The sequence below is a fragment of the Bos indicus x Bos taurus genome, chromosome 5 (genome assembly GCF_003369695.1).
Source record: "Bos indicus x Bos taurus breed Angus x Brahman F1 hybrid chromosome 5, Bos_hybrid_MaternalHap_v2.0, whole genome shotgun sequence".
NCBI lineage: Eukaryota > Metazoa > Chordata > Mammalia > Artiodactyla > Bovidae > Bos > Bos indicus x Bos taurus.
Window position 1 is genome coordinate 39,831,039 of NC_040080.1, and position 26,443 is coordinate 39,857,481.

Sequence of the window (26,443 nt, forward strand, 5' to 3'; positions counted from 1 at the left end):
TGTAATCACTGTCTATGGCAGCTATAACCTTCAGTTCAGTTCACTTCAGTCTCTCAGTCATGTCTGACTCTTTGCAACACCACAGACTGCAGCACGCCAGGCGTCCCTGTTCATCACCAACTCCCGGAGCTTACTCAAACTCATGTCAATTGAGTCAGTGATGTCATCCAACCATCTCATCCTCTGTCATCCCCTTCTCCTGCCTTGAATTTTTCCCAGCATCAGGGTCTTTTCCAGTGAGTCAGTTCTTTGCATCAGGTGGCCAAAGCTTTGGAGTTTCAGCTTCAGCATCAGTCCTTCCAATGAACACTCAGGACTGATTTCCTTTAAAATTGACTGGTTTGATCTCCTTGCAGTCCAAGGGACTCTCAAGAGTCTTCTCCAACACCACAGTTCAAAAGCATCAATTCTTCAGCTCCCAGCTTTCTTTATAGTCCAACTCTCACATCCATACCTGACTACTGGAAAAACCATAGCTTTGACTAGACAGACTTTTTTGTCTGCAAAGTAATGTCTGCTTTTTAATATGCTATCTAGATTGGTCATAGCTTTTCTTCCAAGGAGCAAGCGTCTTTTAATTTCATGGTTACAGTCACCTTCTGCAGTGATTTTGGAGCCCAAGAAAATATAGAAAATCTATGTCATGTCATCCCCTAAAAGAAATAGTCTTTAATTCTAAGCAAAGCATGAAAAAGTGTGTTGGTTTACTACTCATTTGGTTAGGCTCCTTTTTCCACTGGGTTAATAGATCAACTATTCTTTTATTCATAACCCAACTCAATTTTTACTTCACCAAGAGGAAATAGGAAGCATCAAGATTTACATTTGATTGTGATTCTCTTGGTATGATTTTGGAATCATCACATGCTGACTGATGTTTATTTACCTATAAAAAATAGTGACAATATCATGTAATTTTATAATACTTTACCATTTAGCAAGAATGTTTGCATATTAATTATCCACACTTAACAGGGTATAGCACCACAGTAGGTACAAAATACATCTATTGAATCAATTATGATGAAGCGATGTTTTAAAATTATATCTTTCTCCTTTTTTATTTCTGTTAAAATTGCAGGGTTTTTTTTTTTTTTTTTCTTTGAAGACTTCCTAAGGAGTTAAGAAGAAACAAACTAGGAAGAATGTGTTGAGGTGATTGCTAAGTTTTGTTTTTTTAAGCCAGCCTGGACCATCCTTCCCCAGCTGGGATGGCTTCCAAATTGGTTTCTCTTGATGATGGAGCATTGCTAATTGAATTAGTGAGGCCTGTGCCCCAACACCCCTGGAAGTTATTAATTCCTCCATCAAGATCTTAAAAGTTCTCCCAGAAAAACTTTACATAACAAGCACACAGTGAAAAGTATCTAAGTTCATTGCTGAATTACATAATGGGATATACTCAGGAAACCAAAGTTATAAAAAAAGAGCTCTCTGATGAAAACTTTTCTTTCACTAAGTCCTTGACAAACAGATATGTGACTTATATATGGATATTTTTCATAGAGACAGCATATTTAATTTTCCTGATTTGTACTAAAATAAAATTATACTTTTTTCTGGGGGGAAGGGGGCTTTTTTCTCTTCCTCTTTTACATAGATCGACAAGGCAATGGCAACCCACTCCAGTACTCTTGCCTAGAAAATCCCATGGACGGAGGAGCCTGGAAGGCTGCAGTCCATGGGGTCGCTGAGGGTCAGACACAACTGAGCGACTTCACTTTCACTTTTCACCTTCATGCAGTGGAGAAGGAAATGGCAACCCACTCCAGTGTTCTTGCCTAGAGAATCCCAGGGACGGGAGAGCCTGGTGGGCTGCCGTCTATGGGGTCGCACAGAGTTGGACATGACTGAAGTGACTTAGCAGTAGCAGTTTACATAGATGGATATCCAAGGAACTAAGAATAGATGACTTCCCTGTTTTACTTAGGAGATCTTACCCAAGTAAAAAACTATTTGATTAGGTAAAACATTCCTAGTCCTTCCAGATGTCACTTTTCTCTTTATATTATTTTAAAATATATTGTTATATATAGTGTTTAGAAATTTACTGATTTCTTTAAAATTGTTTCTAAGCTGTTGAGAAAGCATTAGCAATTTGTATATTTCCTCTTCTCATGTAAAAGATATTCCTTGACTCAGAAATTGAAAATCCTTGCCTTTCATAGCTATTTCTTTTTGCCCTGGCTTTTGTGCCTCTGCGTGTGTATGTGAATAGAATGGACTTGGGCAGTGTAACTCATGTAAAGCCATGGGCTCTGTGCTGTGCTGTGCTTAGTCACTCAGTCGTATCTATTCTTTGTCATCCCCTGGACTGAGTGTAGCCTGCCAGGCACCTCTGTTCATGAGGATTTTCAAGGTATGAATACTGGGGTGGGTTGCCATGCCCTCCTCCAGATCTTCCCAGCCCAGGTCTCCCCCATTTCAGGCAGATTCTTTACCAGCTGAACTACAGGGAAGCCCCCATGAGCTCTGACCAGAATCTAATTAGAGCCCTTTTAACACTATGTTGTCCTCTCACTTATAAGATGAATATTTTGGGGGGATTTAATGTGCAGATAGTGATTATGGTTAACAGTACGGTATTATATATTCAAAAGTTGCTAAGAGAACAGATTTGGAAATGTTCTCACCACAAAAAAGGTAATTATGTGAGGCTAAGGATGGTGTTAGCTAACACAATGAGGTTAATTATTTGATACACTTGTAAGTGTATCAAATCAGAACATTTGTATGCCTTAACTTTACACAGTATTATATTTCAACTGTATCTCAGTAAAGCTGAGAGGAGGTAGGGGAAGAATTATATATTCCTGAGATTAGAATTTTATGAATCCTGATAAGGTAGAATATACATTTACTTAAGATCCAAATAAATACAGAATCAATTAAGAGACCAGCAGGATGGACTGCAGAAGCCCATGGATGGAAGAGGTTGAAATAGGCTATGAGACTTGTAGGTTGAGTGACTTATATATGGATTTTTAAGGCTTGAATTATTGAGACCTCTGTTGGCTATCATAAAAGATCTGTCCATATTTTCACAAATGTATAAAAATCAAGAACGAGTATCCTACCTCTGTGCCGCAAAGATGGAACATTGTGACAGATATATTTGTTCCATTATAGAGTTTAACTCCAGGATGGAAAAGGTAGATATAGATTATAGTTGTGTGACTTTACACACTTACCCAAAAATGTTCATGTCACTGTCCATGCGTGTTTGTGTGTGTTGGTCTGCTCAAGTTGCTGTAAGAAAAGACCACAAACTGGATGTCTTAAGCCACAGATGCTAATTTCTCACGGTTCTGAAGACTAGAAGTCCATGATTAAGGTGCCAGTAAATTCAGCTTCTGGTGGAGCTCTCTTCTTAGCTTGTAGACAACTGCCATCTCACTGTGTCCTTATGTGGTCTTTCCTTGTGGCCGTTACAGAAGAAACTGTTCTCTGGTGCCCCCTCCTCTGCTTATTGGGACACTGCTGCTGCTGCTGCTAAGTCGCTTCAGTCGTGTCCAACTCTGTGCGACCCCATAGACGGCAGCCCACTAGGCTCCCCCCTCCCTGGGATTCTCCAGGCAAGAACACTGGAGTGGGTTGCCATTTCCTTCTCCAATGCATGAAAGTGAAAAGTGAAAGTGAAGTCGCTCAGTCGTGCCTGACTCTTAGTGACCCCATAGACTGGAGCCTACTAGGCTCCTCCGTCCATGGGAATTTCCAGGCAAGAGTACTGGAGTGGGGTGCCATTGCCTTCTCCCATTGGGACACTAGTCCTATCCAATTTGCGCCTCATTCTTGTGATCTCATTTAACTTGAAATACGTCTCAAAGGCCTGGTCTCCAAATACCATGACATTAAAGACAGGGACTTCAACATAGGAATTTGGAGGGGACACAGTTCAGTCCATAACACAGTGTAATGTCAGTTGAGCCACACTTTAAAAACACTTTAAATACATCTTAAACTAAGGAAGTTTGTTTTGCAAGTTTCTTTGTGTTTCTAGTGCCCACAAAAAAAGAGACTATAAAAATGCCAGCTGCTATTGCTTCCTAAGCACTTTTTGAAAGTATTTATTATTTAATATTTATCATTAAATGCCTTTTAAATCATGGGGAAAATTACAGACATGAAACAGAAGTCTTTAGCATTAATCCCATCACACTGTTATACAATCACTGTCATTTATTTCCTTCAATCTTTCAACGGGGATTTGTGATAAACATGATGTCTTTTCAAGTTCTTGTCTCCTTTGTTTTCATTGAATATTATTTTACAAGTGAATTTCCTTAATTCAGCATAGTTATTGAAAGAATTTCAGTGTTTAATTTTGATGAAGCAGACCAACTTTCATTTACTGAGTTTTACAAGATTTTTTTTCAATGGACTAGTCCATATTACTGTGCAGATTGCCAACTAAAACCCCACTTGCCTACATGAGATCTCTCCTATTAAACAACATACTTTGAATCTTCAAAAAAAGGCAACAGAACTACCAGTAGATGAGACCAATTTGATTGTTCATAGAATTACTACTATTCAGCAACCAATACTAAATAGCTTTATGTTTCTCAGTCAATCTCAGGCTGGTCTGATTGTCATTCTTTCTTAAATGTTCCCAGATAGGTCTAGATGAATGAAGTTGAGAGGCTCAATCTGTGTGAAAGGTGGGATTAATAGTCTAATTTATAGCACAGAGAGGCTGCCCAGGCAGTGCTGGTGGTAAAGAACACACTTGCCAGTGCAAGGTAGGGGTAAGAGATGCAGGTTCGACTGCTAGGTGGAGAAGATCCCCTAAAGGAGGGCACAGAAACCCACTCCAGTATTCTTGCCTGGGAAATTGCATGGACAGAGGAGCCTAGCAGGCTACCGTCCATAAGGTCACAAAGAGCGGGACATGACTGAGGCGACTTAGTGCACATGCCCACATAGCACAGAGATGGAAAGGAATTTGGTTAAATAAAAAGTAGAGGATCTTTATCTGGAGTAACCTTCCTTTATCTTCATTTTGAATTCAGTCAAGATTAACCACATGTGTAATTTGCTTGGGTAAATGTAATTAATTGCGAATGATTCAATATAGATAAAATAGAATGTAAAAGTGGATTATATTTATACTTAGCTTCACAAATAGAAATTTTTTTTTCACAAATAGAAATTTAAACTTTGAATTTTGACTCTTTAATAGGATGGACAGAATATTATAAACTGAGAAATTTTAAAAGTACTACTAAGCAGTGGCTCTCTGAAAGAGGAGGCAGGTTTTCCCCCATGAGCACAGTTAGCAAAGTTTAGAGACATTTTGGAGAAGGCAATGGCACCCCACTCCAGTACTCTTGCCTGGAAAACCCCATGGACAGAGGAGCCTGGAAGGCTGCAGTCCATGGGGTCGCTGAGGGTCGGGCACGACTGAGTGACTTCACTTTCACTTTTCACTTTCATGCGTTGGAGAAGGAAATGGCAACCCACTCCAGTGTTCTTGCCAGGAGAATCCCAGGGACGAGGCATCCTGGTGGGCTGCCATCTATGGGGTTGCCCAGAGTCGGACACAACTGAAGTGACTTAGCAGTAGCAGCAGAGACATTTTGGGGTTCCCTGGTGGCTCAGTCAGTGAAGAATCTGCCTGCAATGCAGGAGACTCTGGTTTAATCCCTGAGTCGGGAAAATCCCCTGGAGAAGGGCATGGCAGTCCACTCCAGTATTCTTGCCAGAAAAATCACATGGACAGAGGAATCTGATGGGCTACAGACCATAGGGTCGCAAACAGTTGGCTATAACTGAAGTGACTGAGCACGCATGCAGAGACATGTCACTATCACATCTGGCTGGGGACAGAAGGAAGTTATGACCCTCTAGTGAGGAGAGGCCAGGGTGCTGGTAAACACTCCATATTGTCCTGGAGAGCCCGCACAACAAATATTTATCCCTCCCAAAATGTTAATACTGCAAAAAAACAAAAAACCTTGACAAAGTATGATTCCTGAGAGGCAAAACTCCTGTTTCTTTTAAAAAAATTTTTCCTTTCAAGGGCTACCAAGAAATATGGATTGTCTACCTTAAATGCTTTTTTGAATCTTAAGTTTTTTATTTTCCAGAGGAACCACCCAAAGAATAATTAAAGTTCCCATATGCTTAAACCTGCAAAAAATGTTTAACTTGGCACAACTGTTTGTGATTCAATATTTTAACACCCAATCTCTAGAAATGAGAACAGCCTCACTTCTAGAAAACAAAAGGAGAGTGACAACTATGGAATTTCGCTCATTACCATGGAGAGCTGGTGATCTTAAGGAGAAAAATGCTCCAGAATATAGGAAGAACCTAAGCTGCATAAGGCCTGTTCACTGTTAGTCCCAGTGCCTGGACAGTGCCTGGCACATGCAGACAATCACTAAAAATGCATTGGCCGACTCTCACGTCAGCCTTGTCAGCCTATTTGTCATTCAGCCTTGCATTATACAGGCTGGTTCAGATATTGTCAAAGTAGTTTATGCTTCTCACAAACTATGTTATAAGCATGAGGAATAGGAAAGTGGCCTTTGTTCTCTGCATTAGTAATCTGAGACTGTAGGAAAGGTAAGCCATGTTCTAAACATGTTCTTCCTTCTAGAGTTATATATCCTCCATTTCTGAGTGTAAAATTATTTTAATTTTTGAAACAATTTAATTATTTTTTAAATTATATGTATGGGGATATAAGATGTTATTGGAGGAAGCTGAAAGAAGGGTACGCAGACCTCTCTGCACTCTATTTTTTAAAATATGTATTTTTTTAAGTATTTACTTATTTACTTGGCTGTGCTGGGTCTTAGTTGCAGCACGTGGGATCTTTCGTTGTGTCATGTGAACTCTTTCTTGCAGTGTATGGGATCTAGTTCCCTAACCAGGGATTGAGCCTGGGGGCACCTGATTGAGAGCATGAGTCTTAGCCCCTGAGCCACCAGGGAAGTTCTGAAACAATTTAATTATTTTAATAAATTATATTGCACCTAGTCGTTCAGTCATGTCCAACTCTTTGCGACCCCCTGGACTGTAGCCCACCAGGCTCCTCTGTCCATGAGGATTCTCCAGGCAAGAATACTACAGTGGATTGCCATGCCCTCCTCCAGGGAATCGTCCCAACCCAGTGATCGAACCCAGGTCCCCCGAATTGCAGGGGGATCTTTACTGTATGAGCCACCAGGGAAGTCCAAATGAATTATATCAAGAATTAGCAATTCCTGGACCTTGCAGATCTATGACATGTAAAATGGGGCTTCCAGGGCCAGATTTTATATGGTAGTTTCTGGGTTCAATAACCAAGCTAATAGCTTGAGAGCAGAAGCAAAAGTTTAAAGAAACAACTCTGATGCAGCTTTGATTTGACGTTTTTCAGAATCACTTGCTTTAATTAGAGTCTTGACCACAACTCCCCTGCCACCTGCTTTTGCCAACTGGGTACTGAGTGCCAGGAGATACTGGCTTATGTTTTGTTTCCCTCTCGGAGCACTCATTATACTGTGCTATGGTTTTTGTTGTGTTTGAGAAATACTTGGACTGTGGGCAGAGCAGGCACATTCCATTCTTTGGGGACACGTCAAGTTTTCCTTTGTCACACAAGAAATAGGTTCATTAGAGATATGCAACCTGCTCTCTAAAGTGTTTCCTCACACATTGCAAACTTGTCTGGGACCAAAAATCTTAACAGTATCTTTGCATTTCTAGAAAATATGACTCCACTAAAGCACACATTATTACAAAACAACACATAACATCTTCAGAACTAAATTCAGTTTCCCATCTATATTTTCCTGCCAACCATACTCATGCCTAATAACGTAAACATTTTTATATGTAAAGGAGTTGTAAAGATTTATCATTAAGTAGAGTTTCATTTGGGGAAAGCACTTTATTTGGCTTGATGATTGAGTATAAATCATCTCCTCATATTTCCAAAAGAAGGCATATAAAATACATGTCAAAAGGAAAAGCCAGGAACCATTAAGATGAAAAATGTGGAAGCAGTGACAATACGAATAGACAGTACTAGAGGTAAGTTGTACTTTTTAAGTGTTTTACATGTATTCATTCACATAATTCTTACCACAGCACTAGTAGCTGGATACTTTATCCCCACTTTACTGATGAACAGACTGCAGCACTGAGAGATTAATAATTTGCCTGAGATGACGAGATGACACACCTCGTAAGTGGTAGATCTGGGATTTGATTTTAGACAGCCTTGCTTAGAATCTGAATGCTAAACTAGAATATGTACTGCCTTCCAAACTTGATGACATCACTGTTCTGAGCTTCAAGGCAGGCAAGGCAAGAATATTCAATACTTTACCCACATGCTACATTCTTGAGAAAATAATTGGATAGACTGTAATATGAGTAACCTGATGTAACATGACAAAAAGTATCTTTCATTGCTCTTTTGCACAAGGTCCAAATGTGTTCTTCAAAATATTATTCTCATACAAACCTTTAATAAACAGAATTTAAATAACTCAGTGAATAAAGCTAATATTTGAAATCCGCAATGGTCCCTAAGTGAATGACTTCAATGATTGTGATTTTTGTCATTGATTCTTATTATATTTATGTTTGTAACAGTCTGTAATTAACTTGTCAGTGTATTTATCGATCAGTATATCACTGGCCTCCTCTGCTTGAGTGACAGCAAGGATTTATTTGCTTTATCCAACTGTTTATCTTAAGAACTTAGAGTCTGGCATAGCAGGTGCACAGAATTATTTGTTGAGTAAATCCATCAATGAATGAATCCTCCAAAGGCAAGAGTTCTGCCCAGGAGCATAGACTCAAGATGCTCAAAAGTATAAATTACAACTATAATTTATATCATCAGTTTAGTTCAGTCGCTCAGTCGTGTCCGACTCTATGCGACCCCATGAATCACAGCACGCCAGGCCTCCCTGTCCATCACCAACTCCCAGAGTTCACTCAGACTCGTCCATCGAGTCAGTGACACCATCCAGCCATCTCATCCTCTGTCGTCCCCTTCTCCTCCTGCCCCCAATCCCTCCCAGCATCACAGTCTTTTCCAATGAGTCAACTCTCCCCATGAGGTGCCCAAAGTACTGGAGTTTCAGCTTTAGCATCATTGCTTCCAAAGAACACCCAGGACCCATCTCCTTCAGAATGGACTGGTTGGATCTCCTTGCAGTCCAAGGGACTCTCAAGAGTCTTCTCCAACACCACACTTCAAAAGCAGCAATTCTTTGGCGCTCTGCCTTCTTCTTAGTCCAACTCTCACATCCATACATGACCACAGGAAAAACCATAGCCTTGACTAGACGGACCTTTGTTGGCAAAGTAATGTCTCTGCTTTTGAATATGCTATCTAGGTTGATCGTAACTTTCCTTCCAAGGAGTATGCGTGTTTTAACTTCATGGCTGCAGTCACCATCTGCAGTGATTTTGGAGCCCAGAAAAATAAAGTCTGACAATGTTTCCACTGTTTCCCCTGTTTCCCCATCTATTTCCCATCAAGTCATGGGACCTGATGCCATGATCTTCGTTTTCTGAATGTTGAGCTTTAAGCCAACTTTTTGACTCTCCACTTTCACTTTCATCAAGAGGCTTTTGAGTTCCTCTTCATTTTCTGCCATAAGGGTGGTGTCATCTGCATATCTGAGGTTATTGATATTTCTCCCAGCAATCTTGATTCCAGCTTGTGTTTCTTCTAGTCCAGCGTTTCTCATGATGTACTCTGCATATAAGTTAAATAAGCAGGGTGATAATATACAGCCTTGATGTACTCCTTTTCCTATTTGGAACCAGTCTGTTGTTCTATGTCCAGTTCTAACTGTTGCTTCCTGACCTGCATACAGATTTCTCAAGAGGCAGATCAGGTGGTCTGGTATTCCCATCTCTTTCAGAATTTCCCACAGTTTATTGTGATACACACAGTCAAAGGCTTTGGCATAGTCAATAAAGCAGAAATAGATGTTTTTCTGGAACTCTCTTGCTTTTTCCATGATCCAGCGGATGTTGGCCATTTGATCTCTGGTTTCTCTGCCTTTTCTAAAACCAGCTTGAACATCAGGAAGTTCACGGTTCACATATTGCTGAAGCCTGGCTTGGAGAATTTTGAGCATTACTTTACTAGCATGTGAGATGAGTGCAATTGTGTGGTAGTTTGAGCACTCTTTGGCATTGCCTTTCTTTGGGATTGGAATGAAAACTGACCTTTTCCAGTCCTGTGGCCACTGCTGAGTTTTCCAAATTTGCTGACATATTGAGTGCAGCACTTTCACAGCATCATCTTTCAGGATTTGAAATAGCTCAACGGGAATTCCATCACCTCCACTAACTTTGTTCATAGTGATGCTTCCTAAGGCCCACTTGACTTCACATTCCAGGATGTCTGGCTCTAGGTGAGTGATCACACCATCTTGATTTTCTGGGATGTGAAGATCTTTTTTGTTCAGTTCTTCTGTGTATTCTTGCCACCTCTTCTTGATATCTTCTGCTTCTGTTAGGTCCATACCATTTCTGTCCTTTATCGAGCCCATCTTTGCATGAAATGTTCCCTTGGTATCTCTAATTTTCTTGAAGAGATCTCTAGTCTTTCCCATTCTGTTGTTTTCCTCTGTTTCTTTGCATTGATCACTGAGGAAGGCTTTTTTATCTCTTCTTGCTGTTCTTCAGAACTCTGTATTCAGATGCTTATATCTTTCCTTTTCTCCTTTGCTTTTCACTTCTCTTCTTTTCACAGCTATTTGTAAGGCCTCCCCAGACAGCCATTTTGCTTTTTTGCATTTCTTTTCTATGGGGATGGTCTTGATCCCTGTCTCCTGTACAATGTCATGAACCTCAGTCCATAGTTCATCAGGCACTCTGTCTATCAGATCTAGGCCCTTAAATCTATTTCTCACTTCCACTGTATAATCATAAGGGATTTGATTTAGGTCACACCTGAATGGTCTAGTGGTTTCCCTACTTTCTTCAATTTAAGTCTGAATTTGGTAATAAGGAGTTAATGATCTGAGCCACAGTCAGCTCCTGGTCTTGTTTTTGTTGACTGTATAGAGCTTCGCCATCTTTGGCTGCAAAGAATATAATCAATCTGATTTCGGTGTTGACCATCTGGTGATGTCCATGTGTTGAGTATTCTCTTGTGTTGTTGGAAGAGGATGTGTGCTATGGCCAGTGCATTTTCTTGGCAAAACTCTATGAGTCTTTGCCCTGCTTCATTCCGTATTCCAAGGCCAAATTTGCCCGTTACTCCAGGTGTTTCTTGACTTCCTACTTTTGCATTCCAGTCCCCTATAATGAAAAGGACATCTTTTTTGGGTGTTAGTTCTAAGAGGTCTTGTAAGTCTTCACAGAACCGTTCAGCTTCTTCAGCATTACTGGTTGGGGCATAGACTTGGATTACTGTGATATTGAATGGTTTGACTTGGAAACGAACAGAGATCATTCTGTCATTTTTGAGATTGCATCCAAGTACTGCATTTCAGACTCTTTTGTTGACCATGATGGCCACTCCATTTCTTCTGAGGGATTCCTGCCCGCAGTAGTAGATATAATAGTCATCTGAGTTAAATTCACCCATTCCAGTCCATTTGAGTTCGCTGATTCCTAGAATGTTGACATTCACTCTTGCCATCTCATTTCACCACTTCCAATTTGCTTTGATTCCTGGACCTGACATTCCAGGTTCCTATGCAATATTGCTCTTTACAGCATTGGACCTTGCTTCTATCACCAGTCACATCCACAGCTGGGTATTGTTTTTGCTTTTATACCATATTGGACCATAATTTATACCAATTTGGACCATAAAGAAGGCTGAGCACCAAAGATTTGATGTTTTCAAATTGTGTGCTTGAGAAGACTCTTGAGAATCCTGTGAACAGCAAGATCAAACCAGTCAATCCTAAAGGAAATCAACCCTGAATATTCACTGAAAGGACTAATGCTGAAGCTGAAGCTCCAATACTTTGGCCACCTGATGTGAAGAGCCAATTCATTGGAAAAGACCTTGATGCTGGGAAAAATTGAAAGCATGAGGAGAAGGGAGTGACAGAGGATGAGATGGTTGGATGTTATCACCAACTCAATGACCTGAGTTTAAGCAAACTCCTAGGGGAAAGAACAGGGAATCCTAGCATACTGCAGTTCATGGAATTGCAAAGTCAGACATGACTTAGTGACTGAACAACAGCATGACAAGTCATTATTTGTTAAGAAGTCACTGGAGTTAACTTGGCTGGAGCTAAAGAGGCAAGGTGTTGACTTTTTCACTTGTTTTTTGTTCTTCTTTACTAGCTCTGATATCCAGGCCAGTCCCTGGAGTTGTGTTCTATCAGATACACACAAATGGCCAAGAATTGGCTGCAGGCAGCACAGTCAAGGACAGAAAGGAAGGTCTGCTCCCACACTATGGCCTTGCTTCCTTCAAAGCTCCACTGCTTCCAATCAACAATCTTGAGGCCAGGCTTAAAGATCAAACATTTCTGGTTGCACTTCTATAATGTGGAGTGCTTTTTCTCAGAAGTCCCAGCATCCAAGTGCTGCATCTGGCATCCCACCACCAGATTTGCTCCTGGAAATGATTTTCTCTAAATAAATGAACAACAGACTGGTTCCAAATAGGAAAAGGAGTACGTCAAGGCTGTATATTGTCACCTTGCTTATTTAACTTATATGCAGAGTACATCATGAGAAATGCTGGGCTGGAAGAAGCACAAGCTGGAATCAAGATTGCTGGGAAAAATATCAATAACCTCAGATATGCAGATGACACCACCCTTATGGCAGAAAGTGAAGAAGAACTAAAAAGCCCGTTGATGAAAGTGAAAGAAGACAGTGGAAAGAGTGTCAGACTTCATTTTGGGGGGCTTCAAAGTCACTGCAGATGGTGACTGCAGCCATGAAATTAACAGACACTTACTCCTTGGAAGGAAAGTTATGACCAATCTAGATAGCATATTCAAAAGCAGAGACATTACTTTGCCAACAAGGTCTGTCTAGTCAAGGCTGTGGTTTTTTCAGTAGTCATGTATGGATATGAGAGTTGGACTGTGAAGAAAGCTGAGTGCCAAAGGATTGATGCTTCTGAAGTGTGGTGTTGGAGAATACTCTTGAGAGTCCCTTGACTGCAAGGAGATCCAACCGGTACATTCTAAAGGAGATCAGTCCTGGGTGTTCTTTGGAAAGACTGATGCTAAAGCTGAAACTCAAATACTTTGGCCACCTCGTGCGAATAGTTGACTCGTTGGAAAAGACTGTGATGCTGGGAGGGATCGGGGGCAGGAGGAGAAGGGGATGACAGAGGATGAGATGGCATCACCGACTCGATGGACATGAGTTTGAGTGAACTCCGGGAGTTGGTGGTGGACAGGGATGCCTGGTGTCCTGCAATTCATGGGGTCGCAAAGAGTCGGACATGACTGAGTGACTGAACTGAACTGAAATACAACTACAACTGAGGGACTTCCTTGGCGTCCAGTGGTTAAGACTTCACCTTCCAATGCAGGGAGTGTGAGTTTAATCCCTAGTCCCAGAGATAGGATCCCACATGCTTCACAGCCAAAAACCAAAATGTAAAATAGAATTGATACTGTAATAAATTCAATAAAGTCTTTTAAAATGGTCCACATAAAAAAATTTTTTGTTTAAATAAAATAAAACTGCAACCGAATTTAAAAATTACATCATAAGTTTTAAAATTTGATAACTGTTCTCATCTTTGGTGTTGCAGGTTTGGGGCTACTCCTAACCTTATGAATTATATTCTCCTACACTGAATTCCTTGTTTTATTCCTCCATACAGCATCCTACACCACACCTTGGACCTTTGCTTTTGATCCTTCCTTGGTCTGGAATGCCCTTACCCCAGTCCTTATCTCTTTTCAAGTTTGACCACTGGTTTCACCCTCTATAGGGGCCTTCCTGAAATTTCCAGATCCTGCTATGTACCCTTTCTTTGTGCTTTCTTTGGTTTTAGAGTTACCATATAATATTTAATAATTTCTAGGAATCTGTTTCCTCCATTAGGCTACAAGCAATTCCTTGAGAGCAGAAACCACATCTTACTCATTTCTTGCCCACAGTTGCTGGCATGATGTCAGGCAGAGATTAATCTCAATAAATATTGATTGAAATGAATTGTGTTGCCAATAAACCATAATGCTATCACTCCATCTGACCCTTTCCTGTCTTCAAAACTCCTGGAAATGCCAGCAACATTTTAATGACTGCATTTTAGCACTTCTGAGAATGTAATCTTTTGTTATTTCTCTTTCTTTTCAGGAACCTCTTTCTGAAGCTATAGAAGACAAAGGGAAGAATCATGTCCATGATTGCAGCTTTCTATGGTGGCAAGTCCATTCTCATTACTGGGGCCACGGGCTTCATGGGCAAAGTGTTGATGGAGAAGCTATTTCGCACCAGCCCAGACCTGAAAGTCGTTTACATCCTGGTGAGGCCCAAGCAGGGCCAGACCCTGCAGCAGAGGGTTTTCCAGATCCTAGACAGTAAGGTATGCCTTATGGGAAGAGTCTTGGGGGGTGGTGACTCACTACAGTGTTCCCTTATAGCCCCAGCTGCAGATGGGACCCAGAATATCTGGGTGGATAGAGGAGAGGAGACAAAACAAGAGAGCAACCAACAGGTCATGGAAATCTATGGTAGAATGCAAGAAACATCTTTCATTTCTGGAAGGTGTTTAACTGGAAAAAGAACCTTGAAAAGCTTTTTCACTTCACTTTGAAAGAGCCATTGTGCCCTTTCCCTAATTTGCTGTGTGTTGAAACCAGCTCTTGATTGGATTAGAATATGCTGGTGGGATAAAGGAGAAAATGAGGTCAAATTTGAGATTCCTCATGGGAAGGGGGCTTTGATGGAAAATATACTGTAACTGAATAAACTTCCTGAAGGAAAAAAAAAAGAAATCTGTGGTGTTTTCCCTTAAAAGGGGAAAGAATGCTTAGACCCTGTCCAGGGCAAATGAGCAGATAATCTAAATATATTCTGCAAATTACCAAGTAAGAATCAAAATGATAAAACTCTCCAAGTGGACTAAGTTCAGTTCAGTTGCTCAGTCATGTCTGACTCTTTACGACCCCATGGACTGCAGCATGACAGGCCTCCCTGTCCATCACCAACTCCCGGAGTTTACTCAAATTCATGTCCATTGAGTCGGTGATGCCATCCAACCATTTCATCCTCTGTCATCCCCTTCTCCTCCCGCCTTCAATCTTTCTCAACATCAGGGTATTTTCCAGTGAGTCAGTTCTTTGCATCAGGTGGCCAAAGTATTAGAGTTTCAGCTTCAGTATCAGTACTTCCAATGAATATTCAGGACTGATTTCCTTTAGGATGGACTGGTTTGATCTCCTTGCAGCCCAAGGGACTCTTAAGAGTCTTCTCCAACAGCACAGTTCAAAGCATCAATTCTTTGGCACTCAGCTTTCTTTATAGTCCAACTCTTACATCCATACATGACCACTGGAAAAACCATAGCTTTGACTAGATTGACCTTTGTTGGCAAAGTAATGTCTCTGCTCTTCAATATGCTGTCTAGGTTGGTCATAACTTTTTTTTTTTTGGTCATAACTTTTCTTCCAAGGAATAAGTGAGTGGACTCGCCAGGCTTCAAATCTATCACAAGTTCATCCAAACTCTTCCTTGATTTTCTTCTAAATTGAGGGTAGCTTTCCTCGAAATTTTTGAAGAGTTATTTACATATTATATCATATCATATTATTAATATAAACATATGATTACTAGGTAGCCATACAGTAATACCTTCAGTTGTCTAAATGCTGCAAGTTGTATACTTTATCTATGATAACTTGACATTTCTCTTACCCCACTTCTGTTATCCTGTAAATTCCTTTAAGGGAAAAACATGCAAATGAAATACATGTGTGAATGAGCATTTGCGTCTCAAACTCTCTCTGCTGCTGCTGCTGCTAAGTCGCTTCAGTCGTGTCCAATTCTGTGCGACCCCATAGACGGCAGCCCACCAGGCTCCCCTGTCCCTGGGATTCTCCAGGCAAGAACACTGGAGTGGGTTGCCATTTCCTTCTCCAATGCATGAAAGTGAAAAGTGACAGTGAAGTCACTCAGTCATATCCAACTCTTAGTGACCCCATGGACTGCAGCCTACCAGGCTCCTCCGTCCATGGGATTTTCCAGGCAAGAGTACTGGAGTGGGGTGCCACTGCCTTGTCCCAAACTTTCTCACTCCCTTCCAAAATTATGAATATATCACCTCATGTCTTAATTTATATATTTGAAAGTTTTGGTATGAAACACTTTATCAATTTGTTGTCAGTTTATACCTCTTACCCTTCAGCTTGCAATGTTTAGAAACATTGACCTCGTAGGGTTGCCATAGAAGTTAAATATATGTGTCTGGAATGTATAAGATTAGCAAAAGGAAGATTTAAATAAGAATTTTTTACAAAATCTCCTTTCCAGTGTTTAGGCCTGCTGACATCTAACAGAGATGTCTATCTGATAGCACAGCACATTATAGACACCCAGTAAGCTTGATGACTATATTTTATCTGCTGTTACCAGCATGATATTTTGTATAAACCATCATCAAGAGAAGCACAAAAGTGTCTCCTGTATCTCATGGCCTAACTCGGCTTTGGGACAAGTAATAATAGCTGATACTTACTGAATACTTAGTAAATGGCAGACATTACTCAATGGCTTTTTCATGACTTGCGTGCTCAGTCACTTTAGTCGTGTTTAACTAAATGTCTTGCCACCCCATGGACTATAGCCCGCCATGCTCCTCAGTCCATAGGAGTCTCCAGGCAAGAATGCTGGAGTGGGTGGCCATAGCCTCCTCCACGAGATCTTCCCCACCCAGAGATCCAACCCATGTCTCTTGTTTCCTTCATTGGCTGGCAGATTCTTTACCACTAGCACCTCTTGGGAAGCCCCTTTCATGTCTTATCTCATTGATTTTTCAACAATGCTGTGAAGTTAGAATTATTAATATCCAAATTTAATAGATGAGACAAGTGAGACCAGAAGTATTAAATTACCAAAGATCTGTGCTTAGTCACTCACTTGTGTCCAATTCTTTGCGACTTCCAACCCAGGGATTGAACCCAGTTCCCTGCATTGCAGGCAGATTCTTTACCATCTGTGGCATCAGAGAAGCCCACCAAAAGTCACACAGTTAATAAATAAGCTCACCAAAGGTCACCCAGTTAGTAAATAAGAGAGTTAGACTTTAGAGACCCTACCCCCGTCTGGCTCCAGGGCAAGTACGACTGTGTTGTAACTAATGGTCCTTAATAATAATAATAATAAAAGGCTGATGTGTCATTAAACCAAAATCTAGAAGAAACTCACAGATCTCTCTTCTTATACAGCTTTGCTCAGCTATACATCCCTGATGGACTTTGTTTTCATCACACATTTAGCTTTGTAGTCAGCTTATGAATTTCTAGATAAATATTGTGGCAGAGAATCTTGTGGTCAGCCCAGTCTCCACACCTGTTACATTCAATGTGCTGTGTTTGATATCTCTGAAACATTACTTTTGTTATGGAACCCTTGATTATACTATTAATAACATTTGTGAAACTGGCTTGCAAACCTTTAGCCCTGTTCTCACTATTGGGCTATTTATAACTGTCAGCTGTTAATTTTTATAAAGAGTGGCTCTCAGACTGTGGTCTCCCAACCAGCAGCATCAGTATCACCTGGGAGCTATCTGTTGCTCTCTGATGGTGCTTAAGAGCATGGGCTTCAGAAGCAGATTGATCTGGGTTTGAATCTCCACACTACTGATTATAAACCTTGGGACAATGTGCAAGATATACACTTTACTGAGCCTTAGTTTCCTTATCTGTAAAATGGGATGATAATACTTTACTCACGTACATATATGACAATCTTTGAATGAAGAGAGCTGGCTCTCCCTAAAGCTGTCTTTCGAGATTGATGGAACTTCTTTTCTGGAAACCCTCAGCAAAATTTGCCTTACATCTCATCAGTCAGGGTTAGGTTATGTATCAATTTCTGAACCAACCTGTGTGGCCTGAGGTATGCCATATACTAATTTGTTCAGAAACTCCAGATCTTAGCCTGTCACTGGCCACATGGAAATTCTCAATAATCTCACAGAGAATCTTAAATTAGGGATATGGAGATCCAAGCTGACATATGGGTTGACAAGGAAAAATAAATTTCTCTGTGTTTTGTTAATGTAAAATATAAAATAATACTTTGTGGTATTTTTTAATTTTTAAAGATTTATTTATTTATTGGCTGTGCTGGGTCTTCATTGCTGCATGGGCTTTTCTCTAGTTGCAGCAAGCAGGGGTTACTCTCTAGTTGCAGTGCATGGGCTTCTCACTGCGGTGGCTTGTCCTTGTGGAGCACGTCTCTGGGGCATTCAGGCTTCAGTAGTTGCAGCATGTGGGCTCAGTAGTTGTGGCTCCCAGGCTCTAGAGCAAAGTCTCAATAGTTGTGGCTCATGGGCTTAGTTGCTCCACTGCATGCACGATCTTTCTGGATCAGGGATCCAACCTGTTATCTCCTGCACTGGCAGGCTGATTCTTTACCGCTGTACCACCAGGGAAGCCCCTCAGCTTTGGATTTTAACTGATCCAAAGCATACCCATACATTTGTCATCTCCAATGCAGAGAGAACGTAGTGTAGTGTTAGTCGATTAGTTGTGTCTGACTCTTTGTGATCCCATGGGCTGTAGCCCGCCAGGCTCCTCCATCCATGGGATTCTCTAGGGAAGAATACTGGAGTGGATTGCCATTCCCTTCTCCAGAGGATCTTCTTGACCCAGGGATCGAACCCGTGTCTCCTGCATTGCAGGCAGATTCTTTACCATTTGAGCTACAGGGAAGAGAGAACTTGGTGATATCTTAAAACCAAGAAAAAACTACATTCAGCAGTCATCTGCTAAATTCCTCAATGCTCAGGACTTTCCATTTCTAGTCCAGCAGTTGTCTTCTAGTTGCAATTTTAAAACATTTTCTCCAAATCTTTCAAGATAGCCCTAATAGAATCAAATCCAGCATAGAAACTTAGTTTCTTGTAAGCAGTCAGTCTCACCACCTTGCTAAGCCTTCCTTCACACAGGCTCCTAAATTCAACCCCAGAATAAAAGGTATTTTTCCCTTGTCACTAAAAAATCTTTCCTTTGTCTTGAAGAGACTTTGCTGTTATAGTAACACTACTGAAGATATGTATAAATGAGTATAAAGTGAACAATTACTATAGCACCAAAATGCTCAAGAAATTGAAATATTGAAATATGGACATTTCTTCTTACATCTCTATTTCTGGTTTTGTAGCAAAAGCATTACTTGTACTTCCACAAATTTTGACTTATATGGTCAGATAGAAGGACAGGGCCTGGGCTTCATAAAAAGAGACTGATGTAGTTTAATATTTTTGCAGCATTTCACTAAAAAGTGAAAATATTCCATATGAAGTCTAATCTTCCTCTATTTGGTTAGACTTTGGAGGGAAACAGTGCAAATTGGTTATTCCAAACATTTGAGACCCCACAACCAACTTTCCAATATAGGGTTATATTTAAAGAAATATACACAGACAACTTTGGTGCAGGAGACCTGGATTTGATCTTTGGGTCAGGAAGAGCCCCAAGGAGAAAACAACTCACTCCAGTATTCTTGCCTGGAGAATTCCATAAACAGAGGAGCCTGGTAGGCTACAGTCAATGGGGTAGCAAAGAGTTGATGTAACTAAGCAACTAACACTTTCACTTTCACTTGACACTCTGCAGGTAATCAACCAAATTTGTTCAATGAATGAGTTTAAAGTATTCCAGTTCTTCAGACCAGTCTGTTACTTCTATTGTGAGACTACTCTTACCCTAGGTTTTTATTCAGAAAAGTTTTCCTGTATGGGTTAGAATTTCTTCTGGAAGGCCTCTGATTTTACAAATTTTTATTAAATATCTTCTATGAATCAAGACCCAGTCTAGAGTCTACCATTGAACTTCATTTGGACATAGATAGAGTGATTTAAATGTACCCATGCCTTATTCTCAAGAAAGACCTGGTATCACTTTTAAGTAGTACTTGTCTCCTGTCACATGTGATGCATGAATTCTTACTGAGCTATATTAATAGTAATACAGTGTGCTTAAAAGTAGATTAATGGTATCGAGTGTGTGAGGCTTGGAAACTTTTCTTTAAAACATAATAAATAAAAACATTACCAGTTTGCCTTTGATTCCCATTGTATTCAGAGGAAATATGATCCAGCCTATCTATTAAAAGCCTGTCCCTCTATCTATTAAAATTCGTTCATCAGTTTCATTCCTTTTCTTTCATGGTATGGATAGCAACCACCTCTCACTTCCTGTTTCCATGCCTTCACAGGGAGACAATTAAGTGGGAATGCTTTGGAAAGAAGGTTATTTTTAACTATTTGGTCATATAGGACTGGGACTTGAGAATCAAAAGAGAGGATCAGTTTCTTCACATGTGACTAAGTTCCTTGAGTGTTTTCAGAGCATTTAAAGGAGCACATCAATTGAGGTAAATCTATCTGAATTAATGACAGATTCTTGAGGACTTTCTCACAAAGATAAGGTGGCACTCTAAAAAAACAACCAGACATATATATATAAGTACTGTAAAATATATATTTATTGTAGTATTACTTAGAATAGCAAACGTGGAACCAGTCTGAATGTCCCACGGTAGAGGAAAGGTGCACAGATGTGTTGGACTGTTACTCAGGCACTAAAGTTTATATTTTATAAAATATTAAATAATATGAGAGAGTGCTTATAATACATTCAGAACCAAAAAATATGCAAAATAACATCCAGTATAATCTCAAGTAATGACCCTAAATAAATGCTGATGGGATCTTGGATTAATTTTAGTTTCAGATTATAATGAGTATGTTTATTTTCATGGTGAGGGAAAAAAGTACTGTCTTTTGTAATGGAAAATCAGAACAATAATCATTTTCCAAAAGAACTCTCTAAATACAATCACAATGAAAATGTTGTATTTTTATGGTGGGAGAAAAAGCCCACTTTTTAAGATGGTAAATAAATAAGGCAGCAAAGAAATCACAAATTTCTAAAATTATGGCATCAGCTATAAGTTCAGTTGATGTTTAGTTTTGAGACTTTATCAGAATAAACTAGTTTGATTTACTTTTGATTAAAAATATGATTCTAAGTCTGTAACATTGTTTTTAAGAAAGATCTCCTAATTTCTTTTACAAAATCTGTGGAGTTTCTAGAGGAAATAAGCCAAATTTCCAGTGTTGACATGTGGACATGCTTACTACAGGCCCACTTATGGGTTGCCAGGAATCCCAAGCTGCCTGCTTAGTCTCTTATTATGAAAAATGTGCCCACTTAGCTGAACCAACCAGCTTTCCAGCTAGGAAAAACAATTTTCAGTGGTGAAATTTATTTTATGTTGCTATCTAGAATATGGCTTTGTTTAACAAGACATGATTCTTTCCCACTACAACAGATAATTGATTGCAAATAAATCATTCAGTTGTGAATGTTGAGAGCATTTTGAGGTTTCTTAGTGCCCTAAAGATGTGTTCCTTTGTATAACAATGATATCCCATTTATATCCATTTAGGATCTTAAGTTGGTCATAACCTACTCTGAATAACTTTAAAAAAACATCAAGAAGACAATATCCATATCTGAAAAATAAAACCACAAGTAGATGAATTTATATTGAGTGAGGTAGTTAATTAAGAGTGAGGTCGGAATCTAAAAAAAAAAGATGTTTGAGAGAATATCAGAAATGGTTGGGCTTTTCCTCTTAAGCTATAGTAATCAGGTAAGGCAAGGGTTACGATGAGATGCTGCCAGGTTTAGAATACAGCATGTGAGAAGATCAGGCAAAATTCAGGGTTTTACAGGGAAAGGCTATCCTGTATTATGTCACTGGGAAGTGGATTTATAAACAAAAGCAGAGCTTGGCAGGTTGCACTGGATATTTCAAGTCAACTTCTCTGGAAAAATGTGATTACTCAATAAGCTTTCAGCGCCTTTAAGATAAACCTACTTTGAAATACCCTGGAGAGCTTTGGATAGTGAATTATTCTGGGACACACATGGGGCCCTTGGTTCATAGAACTGATTAGATTTAAGACAATAGAAGATAGCAACATTCCATGAAATAGTTTATTGGATCCTTTTGCAAAACTATCACTGGTAGTTTTTAGAAGACATTAGATCCCTCAGGTGAAAAATAATGCATTTAAAGAAATAACTTCTACCAAATAACATCTGCAAAGAAAAGACCAGCACTCTGACATCACTACTATTAAGAAGCACCCAACAGAAAAGTGGGCTTCCCAGGTGGCACTGGTGGTAAAGAACCTACCTGCCAATACAGGAGATAGAAGAGATGCAAGTTTGATCCCTGGGTCAGGAAGATCCCCTGGAGGAGGGCATGGCAACCCACTCCAGTATTCTTGCCTGGGGAATTCCATGGACAGAGAAGTCTGGCGGTCTATAGTCCATAGGGTCGCAGAGTCGGACACAACTGAAGCAACTTGCACGGCACAGCACACATACTGTGGCTCCACCCTTCCTTCCTACAACAGAAAAGTTAATTTCATCTAATATAAAAGTTCCTTGTTAGTTTGCATAGAATTTCATAAGGAAGAATAGCATTTTCATGTTCAGTTCAGGCTACCCTGTGTAAAAGTTGCTTGTTCACAACTTTCAGAACATGAATTTCTGATGATATTAATGATTCTGTTAGATCTCTATTTAAAGCAAAGACAATTTTAAAAAAAAGTTTGTATTTAAAATTCCCAAAGTCAGTTTTGTTCCATTACTATGTTTTATTTTTCCTAAGAAACTAATGATCCTGCAAAAAGCAAGAGGCTTTTATAAATTTGGGACAACTAGAGGGAATATTGGAGAAGGCAATGGCACCCCACTCCAGTACTCTTGTCTGGAAAATCCCATGGACAGAGGAACCTGGTGGGCTGCAGTCCATGGGGTCACTAGGAGTTGGACACAACTGAGCGACTTCACTTTCACTTTTCACTTTCATGCATTGGAGAAGGCAATGGCAACCCACTCCAGTGTTCTTCCCTGGAGAATCCCAGGGACGGGGAAGCCTGGTTGGCTGCCATCTATGGGGTCACACAGAGTCGGACACGACTGAAGCGACTTAGCAGCAGAGGGAATATAACCTTTCCAGGAATTAAAATTTCCCCATGATTAACAGACACATACTTTTGAAAGGGTATAACTGGTTCTCAGTTTGATAGTTACTCAACTCAAATTAGTTGAAGCATGTTAAACCTCCCTTCTATGGGTGATTTCTTTCCTTTTAAGAAAAAAAAACCCAAAAAGCCTTTTAAAATCGATTTTGTCTTCTTTAAGGTCCCAGAAACAGAAGTAATTTATTTCTCAATCTCTTGTTTTCTTTTACAATACCATTCACTAGTTTATTCAATCACTAGCATGATTTCACATGTCCAACTTCTTTCCTTCTTTTAAAATTTCTTCCAGTCATATTGTCTTTTTCTTAAAAGCTTCATATTGCCTATACTGACTTCACTCCACAAGTCACCAAGCCACAGGATTCAGCATGACTCTGAAATATATTCAGTTTTTAGAGATATATGGATCACATGGCATAATCAGAAACCTTGGGTGACCCAACACACACAAATACACATGCATACTGTCTGATTAGCACATTTTGGAAGTGGAGTATTTCTGATGGAAACAGAAGAGAAGTTTTCCTATTATTAGAAACCTACTAAGTCGTAGCCACTATGCTAGGTATCTGACTTTTATTACCCTATTTAATCTTCACAAAACTTCATGGTATGCCTTATTGCTGCAACACAGATAAGAAATTAATCCAAGAAAGTTGTCACCTATCCAAGGAAGTACCAAGGAAGTGGTAAAGCATATTTTAAATGCAGTTCTCTTATCTCTAAAGCCTATTTTTTTCTCCACTGCATTGCTTTACCACCCCTAGGAAATTAATTCCTCTAACCAGGTACTTATTCTGAAAGAACTCTGTGAAAGTGGCTTTTGATGTGGGAACAGGATGATCAACTGAGTCACCTCTAGCATTTATTACAGATTCTTAAGTGAATTATAATTTTGCAAAATGCAAAATTGTTTTCAATGATAGCAGAATATGTATGATATAGAAGTTGTTAACAGTAAATTCTAAGGGTTCTCACCACAAGGAGAATATTTTTGTTCCTTTTTTCTTTCTTTTTATTGTTATCTCTATGAGAAGATGGATAGTAATTGAACCTATTGTAATCATTTCATAATATATGTAAATCAAACCATCATGCTATACCTCTTAAGCTTATATAGTGATATATTCCAATTATTTCTCAATAAAACTGGAAAAAAAATAGTAGAAAAGAAAGAATAGCAGCATATATTCAAATTATTAGTTCTCTGAGATCATAGAGTGTTACAGTCCTTTGATTGACATTTTAGATAAACATGTACACTAAGACACCGAGGCCCCAAGAAATGAGTAACTTAGCCCAGTCACACAGTTAATAAATGGCAGAACTAGGCTTCAAACTCTGGCCTTCCTGAATCCAAAGAGCCAAATCCAAATTAGGATCTTTCTAATACAGCAATGGTTCTCATCTTCAGTGTGTATCAGTGTTCCTAGTAAGCCTGTACAAAGTACAGTTGCCCAAGCTTCAACTCAGAATATCTAAGTCGGAATATCTAAGAGTGGTACATCTGGGTTTTTGTCTTTTTAAACAACTTCTCAAGCAACCCTACTGTATGCTAAAATTTGATAACCATAGTACTATGCTTAAGACTGCTTTGTGGTCCTAGAGAGTAGTTCTCATGAAAGCAGTAAAAACTTATAGGTTAATCCTTTATATCTTACGAAGTTAGCAGTGAACTAGCAAAATTCTAACATTTTGTGAATCTTTACATTAGGTATGATGGTTTTTTGTCTTAATTTACATGTACTTATTTGTATTTAATTGTACTCAACTTAGATTATATATATATCCTTTTAAAATAAGTCTTTCTTGCTCAAGAGCTGACTTATAAAATTCATTGACTTGTTTTAACTCAACACTCTAAAATTTCAATGATAAATGTTCCAGGCTCTCCTTTTCATTGGGATACCAGATATTCCATAGAGATTGCCCTTTATTTTAAGAGACTCACCCCCTTTTTTTTTACACAATAAAAATGTTAAGCAAATTTTGGTGGGTTATTGTGATTAAATAGTAGTTGTATTTGAAGAGAGGAATCAGTAAACTAAATAAAGATCAAAACCTCTCAAGATTAGAAAAGAATGATAACCTAAAGTAGCCTTTAGAAGGTAGTAACCTCCTAGATGCCTCCCAAGTGAGATCATGTGGATAAGAAATTGACTGTAGAAGTCCAAGTTCAGGGCTTCTACTTTGTTTCAGAAGCATTATATAAATGTCATGCCCCTCAATTTTTGCCCAAGTCCTGTTTTTAATAAAAATGCAGTCTTAGTATTTGGCCATATAAGTCATACCTCAGTTTATTGAACCCCCAGATTTCTCTTTCTGTGAATTTTTTTCTTAGGATTTTCAAGTTTGTCTCTTGCATCTGGGCTATAAGTAACTATTGCCAAAATAGTCTCTCATGTTTAAAAAACAAATTCAAAGAGAAATACTTGTCTGTGTAATGTCAAATCAATGAAACACTCCTAAACTTTCTAAGAACCAGAGTGAATAAGCCAGAAAGAAAAACACCAATACAGTATACTAATGCATATATATGGAATTTAGAAAGATGGTAACGATAACCCTGTATGTGAGACAGCAGAAGAGACTCAGATGTATAGAACAGTCTTTTGGACTTTGTGGGAGAGGGAGAGGGTGGGATGATTTGGGAGAATGGCACTGAAACATGTAAAATATCATATGTGAAATGAAAAAAAGAAAAATGTGTTGCTTTATTATCAGTTCAAAATGTTTAGATCATCTCTCAGCTATTATCTTTCAGTGACCACATAAATGTATCTTCCATCTATCAAGAGCATGGTTTACTAAAATGAAAAAGCAGCATTCTTGAGTGTTCAAACATAGCAAGTAGTTATTCAACTCTTTACCTTCTTAGTCCTGTGCCATTGAAGAATATATGAGAAGGAAGATGATGAACTCTTAGAATCTAAAATAATTATATTAAGTTCTTTATTAGTGGGCCTTCAATGAATAAGTTCTTTATTAGTGGGCCTTCAATGAAATTTTTGAAATTATATTTTTTAGCTCATTTTTATTCCACCTATTTTTTGCCTTTAATTGATGTTTTGTCCCCGACTTTACCCCTCCAAAAAAAAACAACTTTCAGAAGAGCTAATATCTATTGATGATCCATTTGCATCATTTTGTCTGTCTTTTAATCTTGTCATCATTACAAAAGAAAAGGGTCTGCTCTGAGCCTTTCCATATCCCCTACCCTTGGCAGTTAATACAGAGGACCCATAG

General features: G+C 39.2%; 1 protein-coding gene across 3 annotated transcripts in view; it reads left to right on the forward strand.

The window, feature by feature from the left end:
- The window catches only part of FAR2 (fatty acyl-CoA reductase 2), a 176,058-nt gene that overhangs the window by 104,622 nt on the left and 44,993 nt on the right, over nt 1–26,443 (forward strand). For all 3 annotated transcript variants that reach the window (XM_027541626.1, XM_027541624.1, XM_027541625.1), the window contains exon 2: nt 14,260–14,488. In XM_027541626.1, the coding sequence (XP_027397427.1) occupies nt 14,300–14,488 (189 nt within the window). In that variant the 5' untranslated portion in view covers nt 14,260–14,299. The remainder of the gene's footprint in view (nt 1–14,259; nt 14,489–26,443) is intronic.